This window comes from Phaethon aethereus (genome assembly GCF_964289735.1).
Source record: "Phaethon aethereus genome assembly, chromosome: 16".
In the NCBI taxonomy this organism is placed as follows: Eukaryota; Metazoa; Chordata; class Aves; order Phaethontiformes; family Phaethontidae; genus Phaethon; species Phaethon aethereus.
The window spans coordinates 6429632-6449318 of NC_138592.1; the positions used below are offsets into that span (position 1 = coordinate 6429632).

Here is a 19687-nt window from a genome sequence, read left to right on the forward strand (position 1 = left end):
AAGAGCCCGTGGCCAGCTGCCGACACTTGGCCAGCAAAGCAGCGCAGAACCTGCTCCGTGGAAGCGCTCAGACGCAGCCCGGTTCCCGGGGGCTCCCCGTGCCCCATCCCTGCCGCAGGGGAGGCCCCGCCGGTGCCGATAGACAATCGTACCGTGCAGCGCTGTGGACTTGAATAGCACTGTCCAGACTCGGGCTTGAAACTTCTCTTTTTCAGGAGTAATTCCATTTAAGTCAATGGATTTACACAATGGATTTACTGCTGCCAGAAGAGAATCAGGCCTGTAGAAAGACACACATTCTTTGCCAAGAAAATCTCAGAGCTAACTACTTGAATTGTGCAGTCGAGCTGCAGGGAGGTCAAGTGGACAGACGATGGGACTGGGACATACGGGAAGTCCCTGGTTCAAGCCTCTGCTCTTAAAATGTCATGCAGTGTGACCTCTGGCGAGCCAGTTCATCCCTTATACCTCTGTTTCCCCATTTCCCTTTGTCCGACTTGTCTATTTAATTTGGAATTTGTTCCAAGAAGGGTGACTTCGCTTCATGTGCTGGCCTTGGGGCACTGACACCTCTCTTCCCCCATGCTGGAGGACAGTCTCAAAATCCCTGTTTCCTCACTTCACTGACCCTTGGCTTCAGTCTCCACGAGCAGTGTTACACGAGACCATCAGCTGTCCGTCAGAAGACAGGCAGACCTGTCACTCGGTGGGGTACACTGTCTTGGGGGGACTCTGGCACTTCTTGTTATTTCACAGTCAGAGTTGGGAGTTGGAAAAAGTCCTCATTTTGAACGTTTGCGTCACAGCCCTGATCACTAAAGATGCTTAGAAATGAAAGCTTTGGCCCTTTGGAGCAAGGCTGTGAGTTTGTGATGAATTCAGCTGGCACTGAATGTGGGTCGTTGGCATGAAAAACCTCAAGGACTGGAATTTGTGTATATATGTGTGCGGGTATGTGAGCGCGTGTGTAATTTTCAGAAGCAGGGTCAGGCCAAGAACCAGCACTCCTGAAAAGCCCCATCTGTTTCTTTCAGCTCCTTCCCGCAGCAGCTTGGTCGTTATCAGTGGCAAATGTCCAGAGTCACTTCTCAAGCATGAAGCTGCCAAAAATCATTAAAACACAACGGTCACCCACACCCTGTACCAGCCAGCTGTAAAACCGTTTCAAAGAGAGTCCGATAAACACATAAATAGCCCAGATAGAGTCATGTATTTCCTACGTTTAATGAACCAAACAACAGCATGAGATGCTGCAATCAGATATTCTTGCCCTCTTCTGTTGTGGCAACTCGCAAGCTTGTTTGATGGCGAGGGGAAAGGGAACAAAGCAGGTGGCTAATGGGCTGTTTTTCTGTTTCAGTGGAGCATGACAGAGAGTTTCACCATCAGCGCTGCCACTACCGAGAGTTCAGGTTTGATCTCTCCAGAATCCCAGAGGGGGAAGCAGTGACGGCTGCCGAGTTCAGAATATATAAGGATTACATCCGCGAACGCTTCGATAACGAAACGTTCCAGATTAGTGTCTACCAGGTACTCCAGGAGCACCCGGGAAGGTGAGTGACCCACAGGCAAATCCCCATGAAAGCGCAAGCTCAGTACGTTCCTTCAAAAAGTTATGTCCGATACTTTTAGAAATACCGGTGCCATCAAACGTGCCTGATGAGCGGGGCATCAGGGTCGTACAGCGAAATCGCAGTGCCGGTGCAGTCAGCACGCAGCCGCCACGTCTGCCCGGCCACCGAGGGCGCGGGGAGAAGGTGCCCTGCGCCTCCGCGTGCCCCAAGGAGCGTCCCCGTGTCCCTGGCGCTCCTGTCCCTGGGAGCAGCCGGTAGCTGCTTGTAGTAGGAACAAACAAGCCTGGCTGTGTGCTGGCGCAGGAAGAGATCAGAAACTCAGAGTATTTCAAGGTTTCTGGAAGGCCTGAGCTCTTCCTCCTGCCGCTTATGGATCCTGAGGTGGCAATCCCACATCCGAATGCTTCCTTCCTAATTGTAGCTTAATTACTAGCCTTTATTACCGAAGGCGTTCAGGATCCCTAATTAACAAAGACAGATGACACCATGCTTTTTATATTGACTGATTGTTTTGTGTGTGCAAAACTACAAGATGAGCTATTAAATCCATTCCAAGCAATTATTAATGTATGCCAAGCTCCCTGACAAATCCTCCAGGGAACTTGAATAAGAACATATGTTCAATTTTCTCATCTGTTTTCAGTTCCAATTAATCAGCAATCCCAAACCATTTATCAAAGGCACTTAGTTTCATTTGCACATGTTTCTTTTACATACAAAAAAGTGAGATTGCACTTATTTAGATGAACGGTATTTACAGTCACGTGCTAGTCAGAAGCTATTCTCTAGGGCTAATAAATATGGGGTAATAATACTACAGCGCTAATTTAGGTTTATGAGAAGAGAAGCACTAGGGATTTAAAAAGGGGGCTTTATATTTTTATAAGAGCTAATAAAAATGTGGAAAAAAATGTTTTGCATTTTTTGATCCATTAAAATATGACAGAAAACCTTATCAATGTTTTTAAATGGTGGGAATTTCTACTGGCTTTGCCGTATGGTAAAAAGTATTTAACTACTGGTGTGTTTTCTTCCACATCTGAAATTCCAATTTTATGGGTCAAAACTCACGGTTCTCTTGGCATTTCTAATGACACAAATATTTGCAGGGTGTGAGGACTATGCTAATATTAATCTATTTTTATCAAACAACAGTAACTCGAACTATAAATTTTAACCAGGCTTTCTTAAAGGAGAAGGCAACAAGCCACAGATGTGCATAGGGCCCATTAGATGTCCTGCTTACATCATGCAGTTTAAGTTTATTCCATCTTAGGCCCTTCCAGAGATAGAAGCCTCCCTTTGCTGTATTTCTTGAGTAGCTCATATAGGTACAAGCCTGCAGGGGTGTCTTTTCACTGTTGGGAAGAGCAGACAGAAGACGTGCGCTGGCAGACGAAGGGGCCCTCGCCAGCACGCCAGGGCATTAGGGAATAGCCAGAAACCTGTTCTTGGAGCAAATGTCCTACCTCATCAGATGCCAGGGAAGTTCTCTTGCAGGTCCTGATTAGCGAGGTAGGTGCCCACTAGGAGGAAACTTACTGACAGAGTTAGGATGACATTTATTATCTTAAGATGATACATCCACAGGTTTGTTAAAACTATGTTTAGAGAGGGCTGCAAGGTACCCACCGGGGATAGTTATGGGTATGCAACTGCTCGGAGCATCCAGTGTTTCTGCAAACTGTCTCCTTCACAAATTCTTATTCCTAAAGGAAAACATGTATGCAAAGGGCAGGCGTATACATGAACCACTGGCTGGAAAAGGTGAGGAATCTGGCTAATTATACAGATGTTCCAGCTACAAGATTAGATGCAATTTTACTGCGTCATATTCACCACAGGAACACTTTTTAATGAGTGTTCATGCATATTCACCCTTTGCATACATTTTGGCACAGGCAACAGTGAGTTTTGAACAGTTTGTCCTGAAAAAATATTCCTGTTGGTTTGGATTGACCAAAGGTAAAAATATTGTCCCTAACATTTGTAAAAATATTTGCTCTTTTTCTGCATTTTTCCACTGACATTTTCCATCCGGTTCTGTCACAGACCAGTCATCCAAGTCAGTGTGTCACTGGGCAAGTGGAGAAAGAAAACAAACTCTCTCCAGTGTTGATCAAAAAACACCCATTCACTTTGATGCTTCCTTGGCTGTTTGTCTCATCCTGAGCGGGCTGGAAAGTCAGACCCATCTGACGTTGTTAGCAACAAGAGCAAAACAAAGCCAAACCCTCCCCCCCACGCAGGCAAGAAAACCTTTGCTCGCGTTTGGCTTTGTAGATTCCTCTCCCTAGAGCACGGCAGGTACGATGGCCAACACAAACCCAAATGGTTTTCCCTCTCCCTGTGCTCTTGTGATCATACAAGAGCAGTGGGATCTCCCAGCAGATTGCTGGAATTGCCTTTCGGCATCTGAAACACCAGGTATTCTCCTGGCCTGTGCCCGCCCTGCAACGTGCACCTCCTGTCTGAGTGCACCAAGGCACAGAAGCTGGAAAGCCCAAGCTGAGACTGACTGGAGGTTTTTTCATTTGAGGGTGAAGAGACCATTGGATGTGCTGAAGGCTTGATTTTCAGTTAAAACTCAGATGAGCCTCCAGTTTGGAGGGTATGATGGTGTACCCTCAGTTCAAATAAACCATAAGTACTAGCAGTTCAACAATTAATGACTTGCTTTACAAGTTCAGACAGGTTGGCAGGTATCTACCCAGCAACATCTCTTGTCTGCAACTTACTGTCGGTGAAAAATACAGGCATAGGTCTTTCCAGACAAAGAGCTGCAACCACAGCAGACTATTTCTGAAATCCTGCCCCTCAATAGCACCGGCATTTGAACAAAGGATGGAAGCTCTCCTCCATCCGCCTGCTCAGTTGTGGGTAGATAGACGCCGAACAAGTGTGGCAGTAAAAATGGAGAGCCCAGCCCCGTCCTTTGTAGCAGATGGGATGCTTCTCTGGACTTCGACTAAGAGAAATTATCTCTCTGTCAGACTGAGGATATTATTACAGGTGTTTATAGGGAAACAGACTAAATGATCAAATATTCTTCCTGGCCTTTCCAAATCTATGAATTCATTGCAAGGCGAGCTTTTCAAACTGGCAACATCTCCCTTATAAAAAGGCATGTACAGCATTCTTTAGGCACAAAGCATCAATTATTCACTTTAAGCAAACAAGTACATTCATGAACAAAAATGTTCCTGATATCATAAACACTGCAAAAACAGTTGATGTCTTGACTAATATAACATGTCTCAAAGCTTTCGTGTGCATAACTTAAAGTCCAGTGACTCACGTCCAACTTCTGTCTGGTCTTCATGGTTCACTCACCGAAAAGCCTGGGAAAGAGTTTTATAAAGCCAGTGACAGGCTTGAGAAGGGTGCTGAGCAGCAGGACATCGAGTCCCTGTTTGTGGTCACAAACCCTGCTAGTGGGAACCAAAGGTTGCCGTCAGGGAGCCAGGTGCTGCTCCAGCCTCCCTCTCCTCCCTCCTGGGTGCTGCGGGAAAGCAAATCTCCCTCCTCCAGTGCGAGGGAGCAGACATCACAGGGCATGAGGCTTGCTACAAGGTGTTGAAGGTCATTTATCTCGGGCACCCATCAGGAAACATGTCAAAATAAAGCTTGTGGATACGAGCCTGAGAATAACGAACTGCGATACTTTTACAGTGGAATCATGAAATAGTTTGTAAACTACTTTGCAAAAGAAATATCCATTACCCTCAGACTCTGCTGTTTTTGTAAGCGATGGCCAAAGCAAGAATTTCAAAGGGACTTAACTGCTGAAGAGATGCACAATCACGTAGTGGGATTTCTAACGGCAGCTAAGCACGTTCGATACCTAACTCCTATCGCAATTGACCTTGTGTATTTTCAAAAAGTACCTGTGCATTTCTGGGGCACATTATCAGTTGGGCCACCATCCTCAATTTATTATCCTGAAGCTGCAGGGAAAACGCAGACTGTACAGCTCCCCTCAACATCAGAGCTCAATCCCGCCCATCTATCTGTACCTTCAGAAGCTAAAATACCTCGTCCCAGAGTTACATCTCCAATTTCACTGGACCCAGCACTTGCACTGTGGAGTAAATCCCAACCCCTTTGAAGTCGATGGGAGTTTTGTTACTGGAGAGAATAAAGCCAGGTACTTGACCAGCCTTTGGTAATTGAAATGTAGTTGCTACATGTTCACTTTGTGGTCATTATGGATTTCACAGGCTTCAAAGGCAGTGAATGATTTGAATGCTCATGTTACCAGCCCTACAGAAAAATAAGATCTTGCATGATGCATTCCTGGGTTTGACTTGCAGCTGGAACGCTTTAGTTTGTGTTTCAAACTACACCACTTCTGCACCCGATCAAACCTGAGCCGCTCTCCAGACCCCTTTCTCCCATTCATTGGAGTCTCTTTCCATGTTGTGGGTTGAAACATGTAATTCTAGTAACTAAGAAAGGCTTAGGCCCACCCAACCCGCGAAGCAGATGTGCCTTCTTTTTGGAGCTTTTTTAAAATAGCAGTGCGATCGTTCTAGGGATGGTGCAGCAAAGGGTAGAGTTTGTTTTAATATTGTGCCCAAGCACCATGACAGTATCTGCAAGTACTAATAGCATCTAGACAGGTACTGAGAATAGCTGTGATTTTTTTTGTGACTTATCTGCAAATCAGTTGATAACTGCGCTCATCCCGACATGCTCTTGGGCACAGTAGCAAAGGAACTTTAGCATGGAGATCCTGTAGTTCTCCAAGAGCAGAGCTGCATCTAGTTATCTCTTTCAGTCCATTCCTAAAAGCCACTGCAGTCTGCAAAAACTCTGACAAATCCTGAACTCACTTCGCAAGGCACAGCTCTTCACAGACATTTGGGTAGCTGCAGGAGGCATTTTGCACACCCCAGCGGGCTCTTGCTCAGCTAAGTGGTGCACTAATGAACAGCGATTCACTGCTGAACAGAAACAGCTGTATATAAAGTGTCGGAGATATGTATATAACCTCATTTCTCTCAGCACTGCTTTTACAAGAGGCTTCATATTTAGGAAACATGTCGCATCTCTCCGTAACAAACTCCCGTTGCCACTTTTAATCAGTCTTTGAAACGTAGAGCTTACCCTTCTCAACCACCACATAGGAAAGGGAACACGGCTACTAGACGCACGCAAAACAGAGTTAAGAATCTTCTGAAATTTTAAAGTGAATTTAATTTCTCCTCAGATCCACCACAATTTACACAGATCTGTTTCGCTAGTTTTCAGACCAGTCCTTGGAAACCACCTCCAGCAAACCGTCCTCCCCGCTGTGGCCCTCCCATCACCCAGAGGAGACCCCAGGCTGCGCTTGGCTGGCGGCTGCTCTCCGGGAGCATGGGGAGGGTTTGGTCAGCGGGGAGGGAGAGGGACGACCGAGCAGGGGATCCCGGGCGCGCGGGGAAGGGGAGGTGTGGGAGGAGGGCTGCGTCAGGTCTGTGCACAGAGGGTGTTGCAAACGTGCCAGGGAGAGGCCCAGGGAGATCCTGGGGCCCTCTCTAAGTAGGAAAGTCTGAAAAATATTTTCCTAAGCTTGTCTTTGGACAGCTGCAGCTGACTTTAAGCGATGACACCAAGCAAACTGGAATCTGGATACTGCAGTTTTTTAATCCAAACAGATGTCTTCTAACCCCAGATCTCCTCTCGCCCTCCCAGGATGCCCTTTCTGCCTTCTCCTCCCTCCACCGGCTCAAACCTGGACGTGAATTGCCCCTATCCCCCCGCGCCAGCTCTGTCCTTGGGCTGCCCGGCAGTAACCTTGCTATCGTGCACCATGTCTGTGGCCCAGACAGCCTCCCTGGGCTTGGAGGAGCCATCAAGAGGGTAGGATCATGCTCCCGGCTTAGTGGCTGTGGTTTACCTGCTGAGTCAATGTGACATTTAACGTGTCTGTGCCTCAAGCATTTCCCACTTTAAAACAGAAGCCGGGAGGGTTGACCTGTATTTGTAAAGCCATTTAAAGTCCGTTGCAAGGTGTCGCGGTATGGTTCTTGTTTAAAACACCGCTAGATCTGTAATTCCTCAAACGAGCAGGCAGGGATCAGAGCAGTGCAGCCGCCGCGCCCCTCGGCGTGCCCTCTGGGCTGGCAGAGCAGCTGGGCGCAGGCAGGGGACGGCAGGACCTGCTGGCAGTGGCCCTGGGCTGGCTGCTGCCAGCACATGGCCGGGGAGGCCAGGGCTCCAAGCCTGCCCACAGCCCAGAGTGCCAGCAGGTCACAGAGATCGGCTCCTCTTGTGATGCAGGGAAGGCTGCTGAGAGTCACCGTCTCTGCTGCTGCCTGTCCTTCCTCCCATTTATTTTTATCCCATTTGGAAGTGCTCATTAGCGTTTATTACCACTTGTCAACCAGCAGCTTGACGTAACAGAGCTGGCAAGGGGGACGGGGAAGGTGAGTGAAGAAAACAGATGCAAAAGCAGGTGCTGTTTGGTAAGAGGGCTACCCTAGAGCAGTATAGACCTTATAGCATTATAGTTTATAAATGCAGAGTTTCCTCTCCCGTTCTCCCTTGCTATTGCAGAATTGCCAACTCTTATATTTTCTCTGAGTCTCTCTTGTTAGTCCGTGTTGTGTTCTTTCTCATGCCCCAACTCATCGAGGCAGGTGATTAGGAGAGATGCTGCACTTCTGGTTTTTGGATATGTTTCTAGTGTTTATGGCTGGAAACCCAAGTGCATCCTAGAGGCTGAAAAAATAGCCCAGCAAAAGGCAAAGAACCCATACATACTATTTTCATGAAGCTTCTTGGTTGTTAAACCTTTTTCTTTTCTTAGAATTACCACGTTGCAATGTGGCAACTCTCTTCTTCCCTGTTTCCTTTCAGAATATTCCTACTCGCCTCTTCTGTATTTTGTCTCCTCTTATTTCTCCACTCACTCCCACAAACCTCACTTCTTCCAGTCCTTTTCTCTTCCATTAATCCCCTGTGATTCCCTTCCTTACCCCACTCATGGCACCCGCCTTCCACATCCCTGGTCACACACAGCCCTTTGGCAGCTTCAGCCCTTCCACCTCCATTAACTCCAGCTGCTTTCTAGACACAATCTCACATGCATCCTTCTCAGCCACCCTCACTTTGCAATATGTGTTAGTCATCCTTGACTAGAAAACACCAAGTTTACTAAGGAAATTTCATAGACCACACAGCAGTTCTATGACCTGTAGACAAATTCTTGGGAGTGTTTCTAACAGGAGGTGCCTCTCCTTTCTGGCATCCAGCACCAGACACTACCAAAGCAATCAGTAGACAAGTGCCAACCTCCTGTCCTCATCTTAGGCTCCATCAACAGCCTGGTGCTTGAGAAAACTGAGCTGAAAGCCCTGAGTTTTATCATTGCTAAAAGCTTTGACACTCCCGCTGATGTAAGTACTTTGAACGCTGAGCCATTTTGATGTGGTCTCAACAAAACATACTTGTGGTCTGGATCCAGACTTCATCATTTATGTAACTCTAATCTAGACATTAACATTTCCATGTCCCAGCTTAATTTTCTGTAAAACGAGGATCATGTGCCTCTTCCTATCTCTTGGTCTGGTAGGAGGTTCAGTACAGTTTCTCACATGCTCTGAAGTTCTCAAATGAAGGGATTGAATTCAGGGACAAGGAACCAAAGTGCTTTTCTGCCTCCTGGTTGCAAAGCCATTATTCACATTGCTCCAAGAATGCTCTAAATATGCATCCAGTTGGTAGGTAAGGCACCAGCGGGTGAGATGTGCACTAGAAACCTTTTCCCTTTGTGCTTAGATCTTTATCTCCAACCTAAAACCCAAACCAGCCGCATTAGACTTAACTAGCACTATCTCATATGACAACTCAATAGATGGGAGCCCTCAGAGCAAATTTTAAGTCCAAGCAGAATAACATTTCTTTGCCATGTTTATTATGTCTTTTCCAACAATGATGTCTAAAGGGCTTGCTGTCTATTAGCTAGTGATTTAACGCTGTTTGCCATAAGTCTTTGGAGGGCAAGGCATTTCACTTAAAGGGAGGTTGTTCTTTTTAAAAGAACAAGAGGTTTCTTTTCATTGGAACATGAGCCACAATCTCAGGAACCTCTGCTTGCAAAACCAGTCAGGTTGTGCGTCCCATCCCTGGCCGCTGCTGGTGGGCCAGAGTGGAAAGTACTAATCCAGGAGTGCTTGAACTTCTCCAGAGAGCATCTGACATGGGGCCTTTTTGGGTCCAAATGTTCCAAGTGTGTGTGGGAAGGACATTTCCCTTTAGTGGGTCCCTTTGATCTCTCTCACTTCGGGCTTCCCCTCCAGGCCTATTGTTTGCACATTGCTGTAACTACAGGAAAACAAACACATTATACAATTTCCCAGACTGACTCACCCTGGTACTTGATGCCTCATGTTGTCTGGTTACCCTGATTGCATCATGTCAGCATGGGAAGCTTAAAGGCTGGTTTTTCTGAGTAATACTGCAGTTGAGCAGTAGCTAAAACCAAAAAAGTTATCATTATTGCTATTATCTTCAACCTGTAAAGTACAAGGGAGAAAACCAAGCAAGCCAAGTGCCTATTAACTAAACCTTGTGTGAATCATGAGTTCCAGTCAGGGGCCACGCTTAAATGATGCAGTATGTGAATATAAAAATCCTTTACTTCTGGAAACTTGGACTCAGCCATTGGAACGGGCCAATCCGTACTACTCCCTCGTCCCCGGTTCCTCTGGGACGCGTTTTGTTCAGCGCGTCGTAAACAGGGAAGGGCGGGAGGTGTCCATGCGGCTGCGTCATGCGCAGCGGGCACAGGGCCATTGCTTCTGGGTGGGGATGAAACCCCAGGAAAGTTGTCTCCCAGTGAGAGTTCAAGCATCTTACATTCCTGTAACTAACGTGTATGTGGAGGGAGGGGGTTATGCGCACTGTTTATCTTCGCTGTCCTAGATGCGCCCAAAGCTGACAGAGCTTCAGAGAGCAGCTCCCAACACCTGGCTTGAGGCTCTCCATCGCTGCGCCACGGCCCCTTCCTGAGCCGCATCTTTGGCTGCCCAAACAGCCGCCAAAACACTCCCCGTAGGATCCCCTAGGTGTTAGCAAGACAGTCTCGCAGCAAGGTCAATTCTGACACAGGATTTCTTCCACAAACCAAAACTTTGTTTAAAAGAAAGCAAACCTCCCTCTCCCGCGCCTTCCTCCGTGGCAGGGCCATGCTGGGCGAAGGCAGGGATTGCAACTGTCACAATCCCACGCCGGCAAAACGTCTCTTGCAAGCCTCAGACCTCGCCTTCCCGTTCTGAACCGGGCAGACGCAGAAGCCACTGCTTTCCCTCAGGCTGCCACACGCAGCTCCAACCCGCAGCACTGGCTGCGCCTACGTATTCGGCCGCGTTGTATCAAAGGGCGACGGCACGGCGCACGGACGACGGAATCCTCCTGTTGTGCATGCTGGGCCACGTGCTCGCGTGCTCTGGGGGAACTAATTTCAGAGGTTTTAATTTCACGTAAGCCAGCACAGAGCCAGAGGCGGTGGCATCCATTAGCTCACGGAGGAAAGCCATCATCTCTTGTACGCCCTGGCTCACAAAGGTTGAAAGGAAAGCTAGATAGTAAAAACACTGCAATAAAACTCCATTTCTCTTTTGAGTCAGCTGTGTGGGACAAAAGCCTCTAATTTCATGGTATCTCGCAAGGAAAAGAATCACTAAAAGCTACGAGACAAAAGCCTCTACGCCAACAGCACTTCTCAGATTCAGTTTTGATCACTTGATATTTCATGCAAACAAGAGACATTGCGTAAACCAAGTTAAATATATATATTTGCACTGACAAATCAATAGTAACAAAATTAATAAGGCCTTCTTTAAGCTTTGAGGACATGATTAAAGGGCTTTCCAAGCATATTTCTTCATTCAAAAGGATATAATTACACTTAAACAAGTTATCATGTTTGTGCACTGTAAGTACAAAAGCAGCTCTTACGGGACTTGTCTAGACACTTCCACTGCGTTGCTTTGTTCTCCTTGTAAAGTTGTTTTTTATAAAGTAACTGCACCACTATCCCATGTTTTCACTATTTCTTTCCAAGTTTTATCTCTTTCTTAAATTCTGATAAGAGAAGATTCCTTCCTTTACAGAACCTGTGTTTTCTCAAATTTTCATTTTACAGAAATTTGCCAGGAAACGTTTTGTGCATGCAGAATGATTTCACCTTTTTCAGATGCTTGAAATCCTCTCTATTCCGTGTCTTTCTCATTTTCTGGTACGAGTTCTTCAACTAGAATAACTCAGCGGTGGCATTTTTAAAAATTACGCAATGAATTGAAAGAAAATTGCCACCCAAAGTAATGCAGACCTGCGACTGTGCAGAGGGTTATTGCCTCAATCAATTATCTGTAACCTCAGACGAACAAATTTTAAAAACCATTACATATGTTAATATATGCACACCAGTGTTCCAGCTGGCTTGCACCAGCGCTACAATTATGCATAAAAGCCAGGAAATTATGTGTGGAAAGGATAATGAGCAGCATTGTCTGCCCAATTACCCAGTTTGCATATGCAAACAATAATTTTGCAAATCTGTGCCTGGCAAGAGTTTTTCCTGAAGTTGCATCAGCAGCTCTAAGGTTAACTGGAAGAGCAAAGTAACCCAAAACCACCTCAACTCTGCTTCAACCCATCCTCCCTTTTTTAAAGGGAAGAAAAGTGCTTCATCTGAAGGCGATTAGGCAGCGAAGCCCGCCAGCCCAGCCCCGGCCTAATCTGCCTGTTGCTGAAAGGCCGACCAAGTGTCCTGCGTACGGCCCGTGGATGAATGCCTGTAGGGACGCCAGTGGGAAGCCTGGGCAACTGGGAACTGTGCTTCTTTTTTTCAGGGATTCCGATTTGTTCCTGCTCGACTCTCGAACAATCTGGGCCGCAGAAGAAGGGTGGCTGGTGTTTGACATTACTGCAACCAGTAATCACTGGGTGGTGAATCCCCAACACAATCTTGGCCTCCAGCTGTCCGTGGAAGGCATCGATGGTGAGTGTCAGACACCAACACGAATCAGTGAGTCTCCGTTTCAGGCACACGGTTCCCAGCCGGGGCAAGCCATAAGCATTCAGTACTCTTCCTTTTGAATAGGATTTCTTAACCGTGTTTTTCCTGAATCTGCCTCAGACGCTAATAGTAATAACAACAACAACAACCTACAGACATATTTGGGGTTAAGGATGTACTCAAATGCTTTCACAGACAGGTGACCTGTCTGCAGTCGTTTCAGTATTAGCTATGTACACGCTGCTGGCTGATTTGCAGGTAGCGCAGTCCAGACAAGGAGAGAGGAAGAAGCTTTGCTGTGTGTGAAAAGACACAACCAAGTGATGTTGAAGGCTGGTGTTAATTGGCAAAAAAGTCCTTTCAAATTCAGAAAACAGCTAGAAGCCGTTTTAATTTCCTCTGTGGCAGTAGAAATGACCAGCAAAGACATGCCTGGTCTGGACTCCAAGGTCTGCAGTGTGCTTATCCTACAAACCTGTGAGGTTTGGGAATGGGTGGGAGGATCTGGCTCTGAAACTTCTCCAGAAAGGATGTGTTTAGAATCAGGTGAGGTATTTTCCTAACCAGGTCTTAACTAAAAAGTCATGCTGCTTTGTCTTAAAGTTAAGATTCCTGATGCTCACTTGGAGACTTGTGCAAGGACACCAAAGTATCCTGGATCTTCTGGGGGGTTCCCAGGACCTGGGATCATCTGAAACTGTCTAGCTGCCCCACAGGAGAGGTTAAGCAAAACCCAGCTCAAAACTGTTATAAATACTCTGAATGTAGTTATCTAAGGACATACTTTCATTCTCCAGATACGCATCTATGATATCACTTGCTATTGATTTTTGTGCATCACTCTGAACGTTTCCAGTAAGTAGTAATTTTTCAAAAAGACCGTGCAAAGCAGTTTTGAAACAGGCAGCCTGTGGAGAGTCATTTACATGAAAGGGTGATTTTACTCATGTGAGACCTGTGCACAGGGTTTGTTTTAACCTGCCCTTTCTGAGCGATCAGTGAATGCAGAAACCCAGATACAACGCAGGAGCTTCACCATGGAAGCTACTAGTCCCCACCCCAATGACAGATGCCTTTTGCCAGCTTTGCATAAGGATTCAAATTCAACCTGCTTTACAACTTAATCTTAACTCTTAAAGCTAAAACAATTAAGGCAAATTAACAGCCAAGACAAGCTTAACCTGTTTTCAAACACTTGTCCTTGTTTTTAGTTTCCACTTTGCCTCCTAAAGGAAATACTTGGAAGTACAGAAGTTGTGTCCGTGATCACGGCACACTCATTCAGTTCTGGTTCATATATAGGAAAACCATGAAGACCAAGCCCAGAGTCCACAGAAAAAGTGATAGCTGGAAGTAGACTTAATATCCATAAACACTGTGGTACTACAGTATCACACTCATGTTCTTATACTGATAAAGCCTTTCTTATCACTCCCCCATCCTCACCTACTGAGTTTCCAGCAAAAGTCAATCCCATTTTTCAGCATTAAGGAGGAAGGCCGCTGATTTATGAATATGTTACAGATTTCAGTGGAGACTTTTCAGGATCCTGCATCCAAGGAAATGCTGCAGCTTTGCACACGCTTACAGTAACTCTGTCTGCTCTGCTGGAACAATCAGGACTCTGCCCTTAAAAGCATACAGCCAGATCTATCCCAGATAGCGCTTTCAGAGACAAAAATCCCCAGGTTCAGTGATAAGTGCATTCTTATCTGTTATTCAATGAAAATTAGTAATCTGGTTTCTTTTTACACTCCTGAAAAATCTAGCTGACTTTGTAAAGGATTGAAATCAGATAAAAGTAACTCGCTGCTTCTGCAAAACAGATTAACAAAATACTTTAATCAGCCTATCATTAAAGTTAGAAAAACTAACTGCAGTGTTTAAAAAGTAAATACAGAGGTACAGGACCCGATTGTCTACTTGTCTTCTGTAACTAAGTCCCCTGGCAGCACACCTTTGGACTTACAGCTCTCCACCTTACATGTGAGTTTTTCTTTCTATTTTGAATGGCGAGGACACATCCTTCCTTGCTCCCCAAGTTTCAGTTTGGATTTAGACTGTGTGCACTACCAAAAAAGCTGCTTTTACGCCTGGATTTCTTATGAAAATAATACGCTGCAAACACAGCAGGATTTTGATGCAGCACTATATGCTTAGGCAACCCCCAAAGCTTTAAGTGAATTAGAAAAAGAAGAAAAAACATCTTTTCTTTGTATCTGTCACTACATATAGAGGTCTCTAACCATGAAGCCAATACAGTCTTATGTAAAAAAAATTCTGCCATTGTAAGCACTGAAATTATACAAAAGAAATTAATTTAACCTATCTTTGTATTTCTTTATAATCTTGCCAAATAAGTCTATCAAGGTGTATAACTAGGGTGGAATCAAAGGGTATTTGTTTAGTCTTAGAAGATGGGGATGGGCTCCAGCAGGAAGCGAAAGAAACGTTCGAGCGGCTCCGTAGCCTTCAGCCAGCTCTCAGCCCAGTGCCCCGGACACTTTGCCCGGCAGCAGCACGTGGGAACGGCAGCTGCCCGCTTCGGTTTCCTTAGTTTATGACTTAAGATCCCATTTTTGATAGTATTAAAAAAGCAGCTACATAAGAGCAGATAAAGCTGTGCCCTCTGGTTCAAGAACACAGCTTTAGTTCTTCTGGGAGAAGTTTATCATCTTCTAATGGGAACTACATGTGTCCTTGTGTTTAACTTTCCTGTATATCCAGAAAGCAAGGTTAGAAAGAGGATTTTTCCCATCTTTATTAAGAAGAAATACGCTACTTCACATACATACACATAATACCTCCACAAAAGGCATTACATGCCTTTTTCCCCCTAAGGAAACATAGCCACCATACTGGTTCTGAAGGCGAGGTGTTGGTGTTACGTGAGGAAATCATTGGTCAGATGCTACTTAGGCTGCGCCAGCGCATGCCCGTGAGCGTATCGGCGTGCAGCTGGGTCCCCTCCCCGCATACCGCTGAGCTGCTCTCTAGAGACGTGGTGAGGGTCAGGTAGTTTACAGTGGACAAGCCGTAGATGTGCTTGCTAGTTTAAAGAGCTTTGGGAAGCAGAAAGGCTGCTGTGAAGGGGCAGGAGAAGCCGTAGGAGCTGTATTCAGTGAGCTCTAACGCCGGCAGCTGAGCTCGTTTTCAGGAAATAAGGCTTCGATCTGGCAAAGCCTGAGCACAAGTGGAACTACTTATATATTTAGCAACAGCTACTTGGTTAAGCACTTTGTGGGCTCAGCCTCAAACGTTTAAAATGAAAATTGGACTAGTTTCCGGAAAGGAGCTTAAGCAGAAGGTGAAGAAGTTGTTGATGTGTGTCCACACAGAAATCTCCCTGCAGGAGTTTTTGCATTTGCTATCTTTGCCGCAGCTTTCCCGGTGCCCTGCCCGAGATCAGTTTTGCCTTACCCGGCTGGCGGGGCCCGGCCCTGCCACGCGGCGGGGCCCGGCCGCGGCGCCCTGCTGCCGCGCTCCCGTTAGAACAGCCCTGCAGGCGGTCCCCTCCGCACGCCCCAGTCCTGCAGCTCGGGACGGGCCCGCTGGGCTGCATGCCTCTGGAAAACAGCACGGGCGCCAGCCGGGGCCAGGCCGGCGCTTGGCCTCGAGCTCTGACCGCAGCCCCCTTTGCTGGGTCTGCCGCATTTACCGCTACCTTGGCCACGTGCAAGAGCAAGGATGGAAACAGTTCCATAAAATCAGTAATTTATAAGCATTTCCTTTACGCATCTGAAAAACAGCAGTTATAGAATATTACCTAGAAATACTTCAGGTTACCAGTTTCTTTTCACAGGGTAGTCGGAAACTACGAAGATAAGGAAATTTTTGTCAGCGGCCTAGAGCCCCTCGCCTGCCCTCCCCAGGCAAGCTGCCTTTCCCTAAGAAAGGGTCACGTTTGCCATATTTGATATGTGGCTGACAAGGCCCAGCTCTGTCCTTAGCAGAACGATCACAAAAGCCATTAAAATAACTTTGACCTAGCAGCAGTACTCAGTAGCTTGGAACAGAATAATTCTGGGTATCACCCCTCCATTTTGCAACAGCACCCAGGCACCCTTTAGAGGCAACAGGGAGAAATGTTACATTTCGTGCTGCCACCCGCTCCTCGCGTCTTTTGTAAATGATTGATTTCATTCTACAGAGAAGCCACCTCATCACCTTTTACCAAAATTGCAATTATTTTAAAAGCCTGGGAAGAAGGAAGCATGAACAGTAATCAACAGTTTTAGAACAAGGTTATCGGGTACAGTACTGCCAAGACATAGCAGTAAGCAAAATGTCTCTAAATATCTGAACTATTTGTTTCTCTCAGCTACAGTATATCTGGAACTCTGTCAACATTTTATACAAGGCATTTTTATTTTAAGTTAATAACCTTCCAGTGGGAATTTAGTGTTCCTATGGGCTAAGTTTTATGGTTCCTTTTATAGGATCACTTCAAATTATAGGTTGGTGAACTTGAAGAAACCCCTCTAAAGAATGCAGGAAAAGTTAATGCTAAGCGGATTTAGGCTAAAATAATTAGATGTAGGACTATTTTATGTAACTTTTACATGCAGATATAAAATGAAGTTAGCTGTGCTGAGCCACTCTTTTCAGAAGTGGCTTTGCCGATTAAGTCCAGGTCCTTGGTGGATCGACAGACATGCCTAAGAATCACCCTTACCGGCCAGCTCTCCTCCTTGTCATCCTTACTGTGTCTGCTGGAAATGAAAAGTTACTGCAGGCCCTCTTATCAGTCCATTCTGTTTTTAAGGGCAAAGCATCAATCCCAAACTGGCGGGTCTTATTGGAAGGCATGGCCCACAGAACAAGCAGCCATTCACGGTAGCCTTCTTCAAAGCTACCGAGGTCCATCTCCGCAGTATTCGCTCCACGGGAGGGAAGCAAAGGAGCCAGAATCGATCAAAAACGCCAAAGAACCAGGAAGCTTTCCGGGTGTCAAACATCGCAGGTACAGCACGGGTCGCCGGGTCAGTTTTTCTGGGTTTGGGATAGTGTGGGAAGGGTTTCTCCCACATTCAGTCTGTTTGTTGTCTCTTTGGTCTACCACTAGTGTTCAGCTGCTGGTTTGAAACTACTTGGGATTAGGGATTATGCCAAAAAACTTAGAAAAATAACGTTTCTTTGAAACAATGTTAAACTGAGGGATTTATTAATCCAATTTAAAAAAAAAAGGCACCTAACCAGAAAATCTCCTTTTCTCCCACATGAAAGAAATTCTCATTTTGAAATGTAAGATAATTATATTAAAGCAGTAAGTGATCAAAACAATAATACATTTCAGCAGATCTGAATCAAAATGCTGTAGATCTTCAGCGTTTGTAATTTTAAGTTTAGCCCTCAAAAAGTTTATTAGTCCCAAAAGTTTCACACACAAGAGGAAAATCCATTCATTGCTCAGGACAACCGCAGCTATTTTGGGGAGCCGTGCTTCCTAATATGGAAGAAAACTCCATCAGGCATTTGAAATAGAAACGTGGCTTAATTATGAGGTACCTCAGAATAACGGGCCCTTGGTGACCTGCCCAGCAGGAACCGCAGCGCAGGGCCAGCGGCAAATTCCAGCTCTATTTCTGCGAGTACTTCACTGAATGGAAGCAGAGGTTGCAAGAGGTGGAAGGAAAAGGACGACATGGGGCACAACATCACCTCACACGACTCACCTCCACCTCCACCTGCAAGGCTATAGGAGAACTGTTCCCCTGTCAGTCTTGTTGCAGCTTCCCGATATTTAATCGGTTCATTCCTGTCCTAGAACTAATGATGCCTTTCTACAGCCCTGGTGACAGGTGTGGCTTCTCTGACCTGCCTACATGTATGTATTTTGGTACCTCTCGCCGAAATCCTAAAGCCTCTTAAAATGGTTTTCTATGGCTTGTATTTCTGCCCTCTGAGTTTCACAGCTGCCCAAGCATAGATGGTCTGCATTGAAGTGTGCCTTTTTATCATGTATTTGCTGTAGCAATTCAATTTTTAAAGGGTAGGTAGTGGACAAAAGAATTTCTTACTTCTGCAAGTAGGTTAGAGAAGTCCCTGTAACCAGTGTCCTGCTTCCAGCTTGGGGACCCCATGTTGAGCTAGTTACCAACAAGAAGAGTTGAAAAAACTTGTACTTCTACTTGGGTCTCCAGCTCAGGCTATGTGTCCAGGATGGAGACAACTTTAAAACTGATAGCCATGGTGTTCAGGTCCACGATTCAGACCCATGGTTTATTCTTTGGCTTCAGCATTGTCACCCACTGCGAGAAGTCTCTAACCTGGATCCAGCTGCACTGGACAGAAGAACAGATTCCACATTATCTTGATGTCATATGTTGCTTTTGTAGGCCTGAAGGTGCAACTATCACCAGTAATACAGGAGATTCAAAGACAGGAATCTAGAAAATAGGTAAAGGGTGCCTTTTCCCTATCACTCCTTTCACAGGTTCTCCTTTTATATAGTAGGCAATAATCAGAGATCTGCGTTTTGCTAACAGAAGATCAGAGGAAGCCGGGGGGAAAAAAAAGAAAAAAAGAAAAAAGAAAAAAAAGCTATTTCTCCAGGCATTTTTTTGAATTTGCACAAAACAAACAGAGGGACATTTTATACGTATTGAACCCAGCTATTATTTTACAACTAAAACTGAAAATGTTAAAAAAAAAAGCCACAAGTGCCACCAATGAGCAGTGATGCCGCCCTCCCTGTTAGGGCATCGCTGAGGGCAGTGGGTGCTGGGGCAGCCCAGCCTTACGGCCACCCATTCCCCCCACGCAGAGAACAGCAGCAGCGACCAGCGACAAGCCTGCAAGAAGCACGAGCTCTACGTCAGCTTCAGGGACCTGGGGTGGCAGGTAAGGGCTGTGTGTGACCGGGGTATGAGCTGCGGTGCCTCTGCACATCACCTACCGAGCCGCAATAGTGAGATCAAGCCAGTAACTGGATATCTTTTTATCCCTGGGGGAAAAATTGTACATTGCCTTTAGCATGCTTAAGAAGTGCTTCTGCAAAGCTAGGGTATACAAACGTTTAGCGTGAGACTGGCCAGAAACTCAGCGCACTGCGGTCCTTTTGAGAAACCCCAAATTTCCTCTGGCAGTGCTGAACGCACAT

The 19687-nt window shown here is 45.9% G+C and overlaps 1 protein-coding gene across 1 annotated transcript in view; it reads left to right on the forward strand.

The window, feature by feature from the left end:
• Window positions 1-19687, forward strand: part of BMP7 (bone morphogenetic protein 7) — a gene marked incomplete at its 5' end in the record, with an annotated part of 44956 nt that overhangs the window by 22850 nt on the left and 2419 nt on the right. Inside the window, 4 exons of the mRNA XM_082007088.1 lie at window positions 1361-1553; window positions 12419-12567; window positions 17351-17548; window positions 19352-19428. Of these exons, the coding sequence (XP_081863214.1) occupies window positions 1361-1553; window positions 12419-12567; window positions 17351-17548; window positions 19352-19428 (617 nt within the window). The remainder of the gene's footprint in view (window positions 1-1360; window positions 1554-12418; window positions 12568-17350; window positions 17549-19351; window positions 19429-19687) is intronic.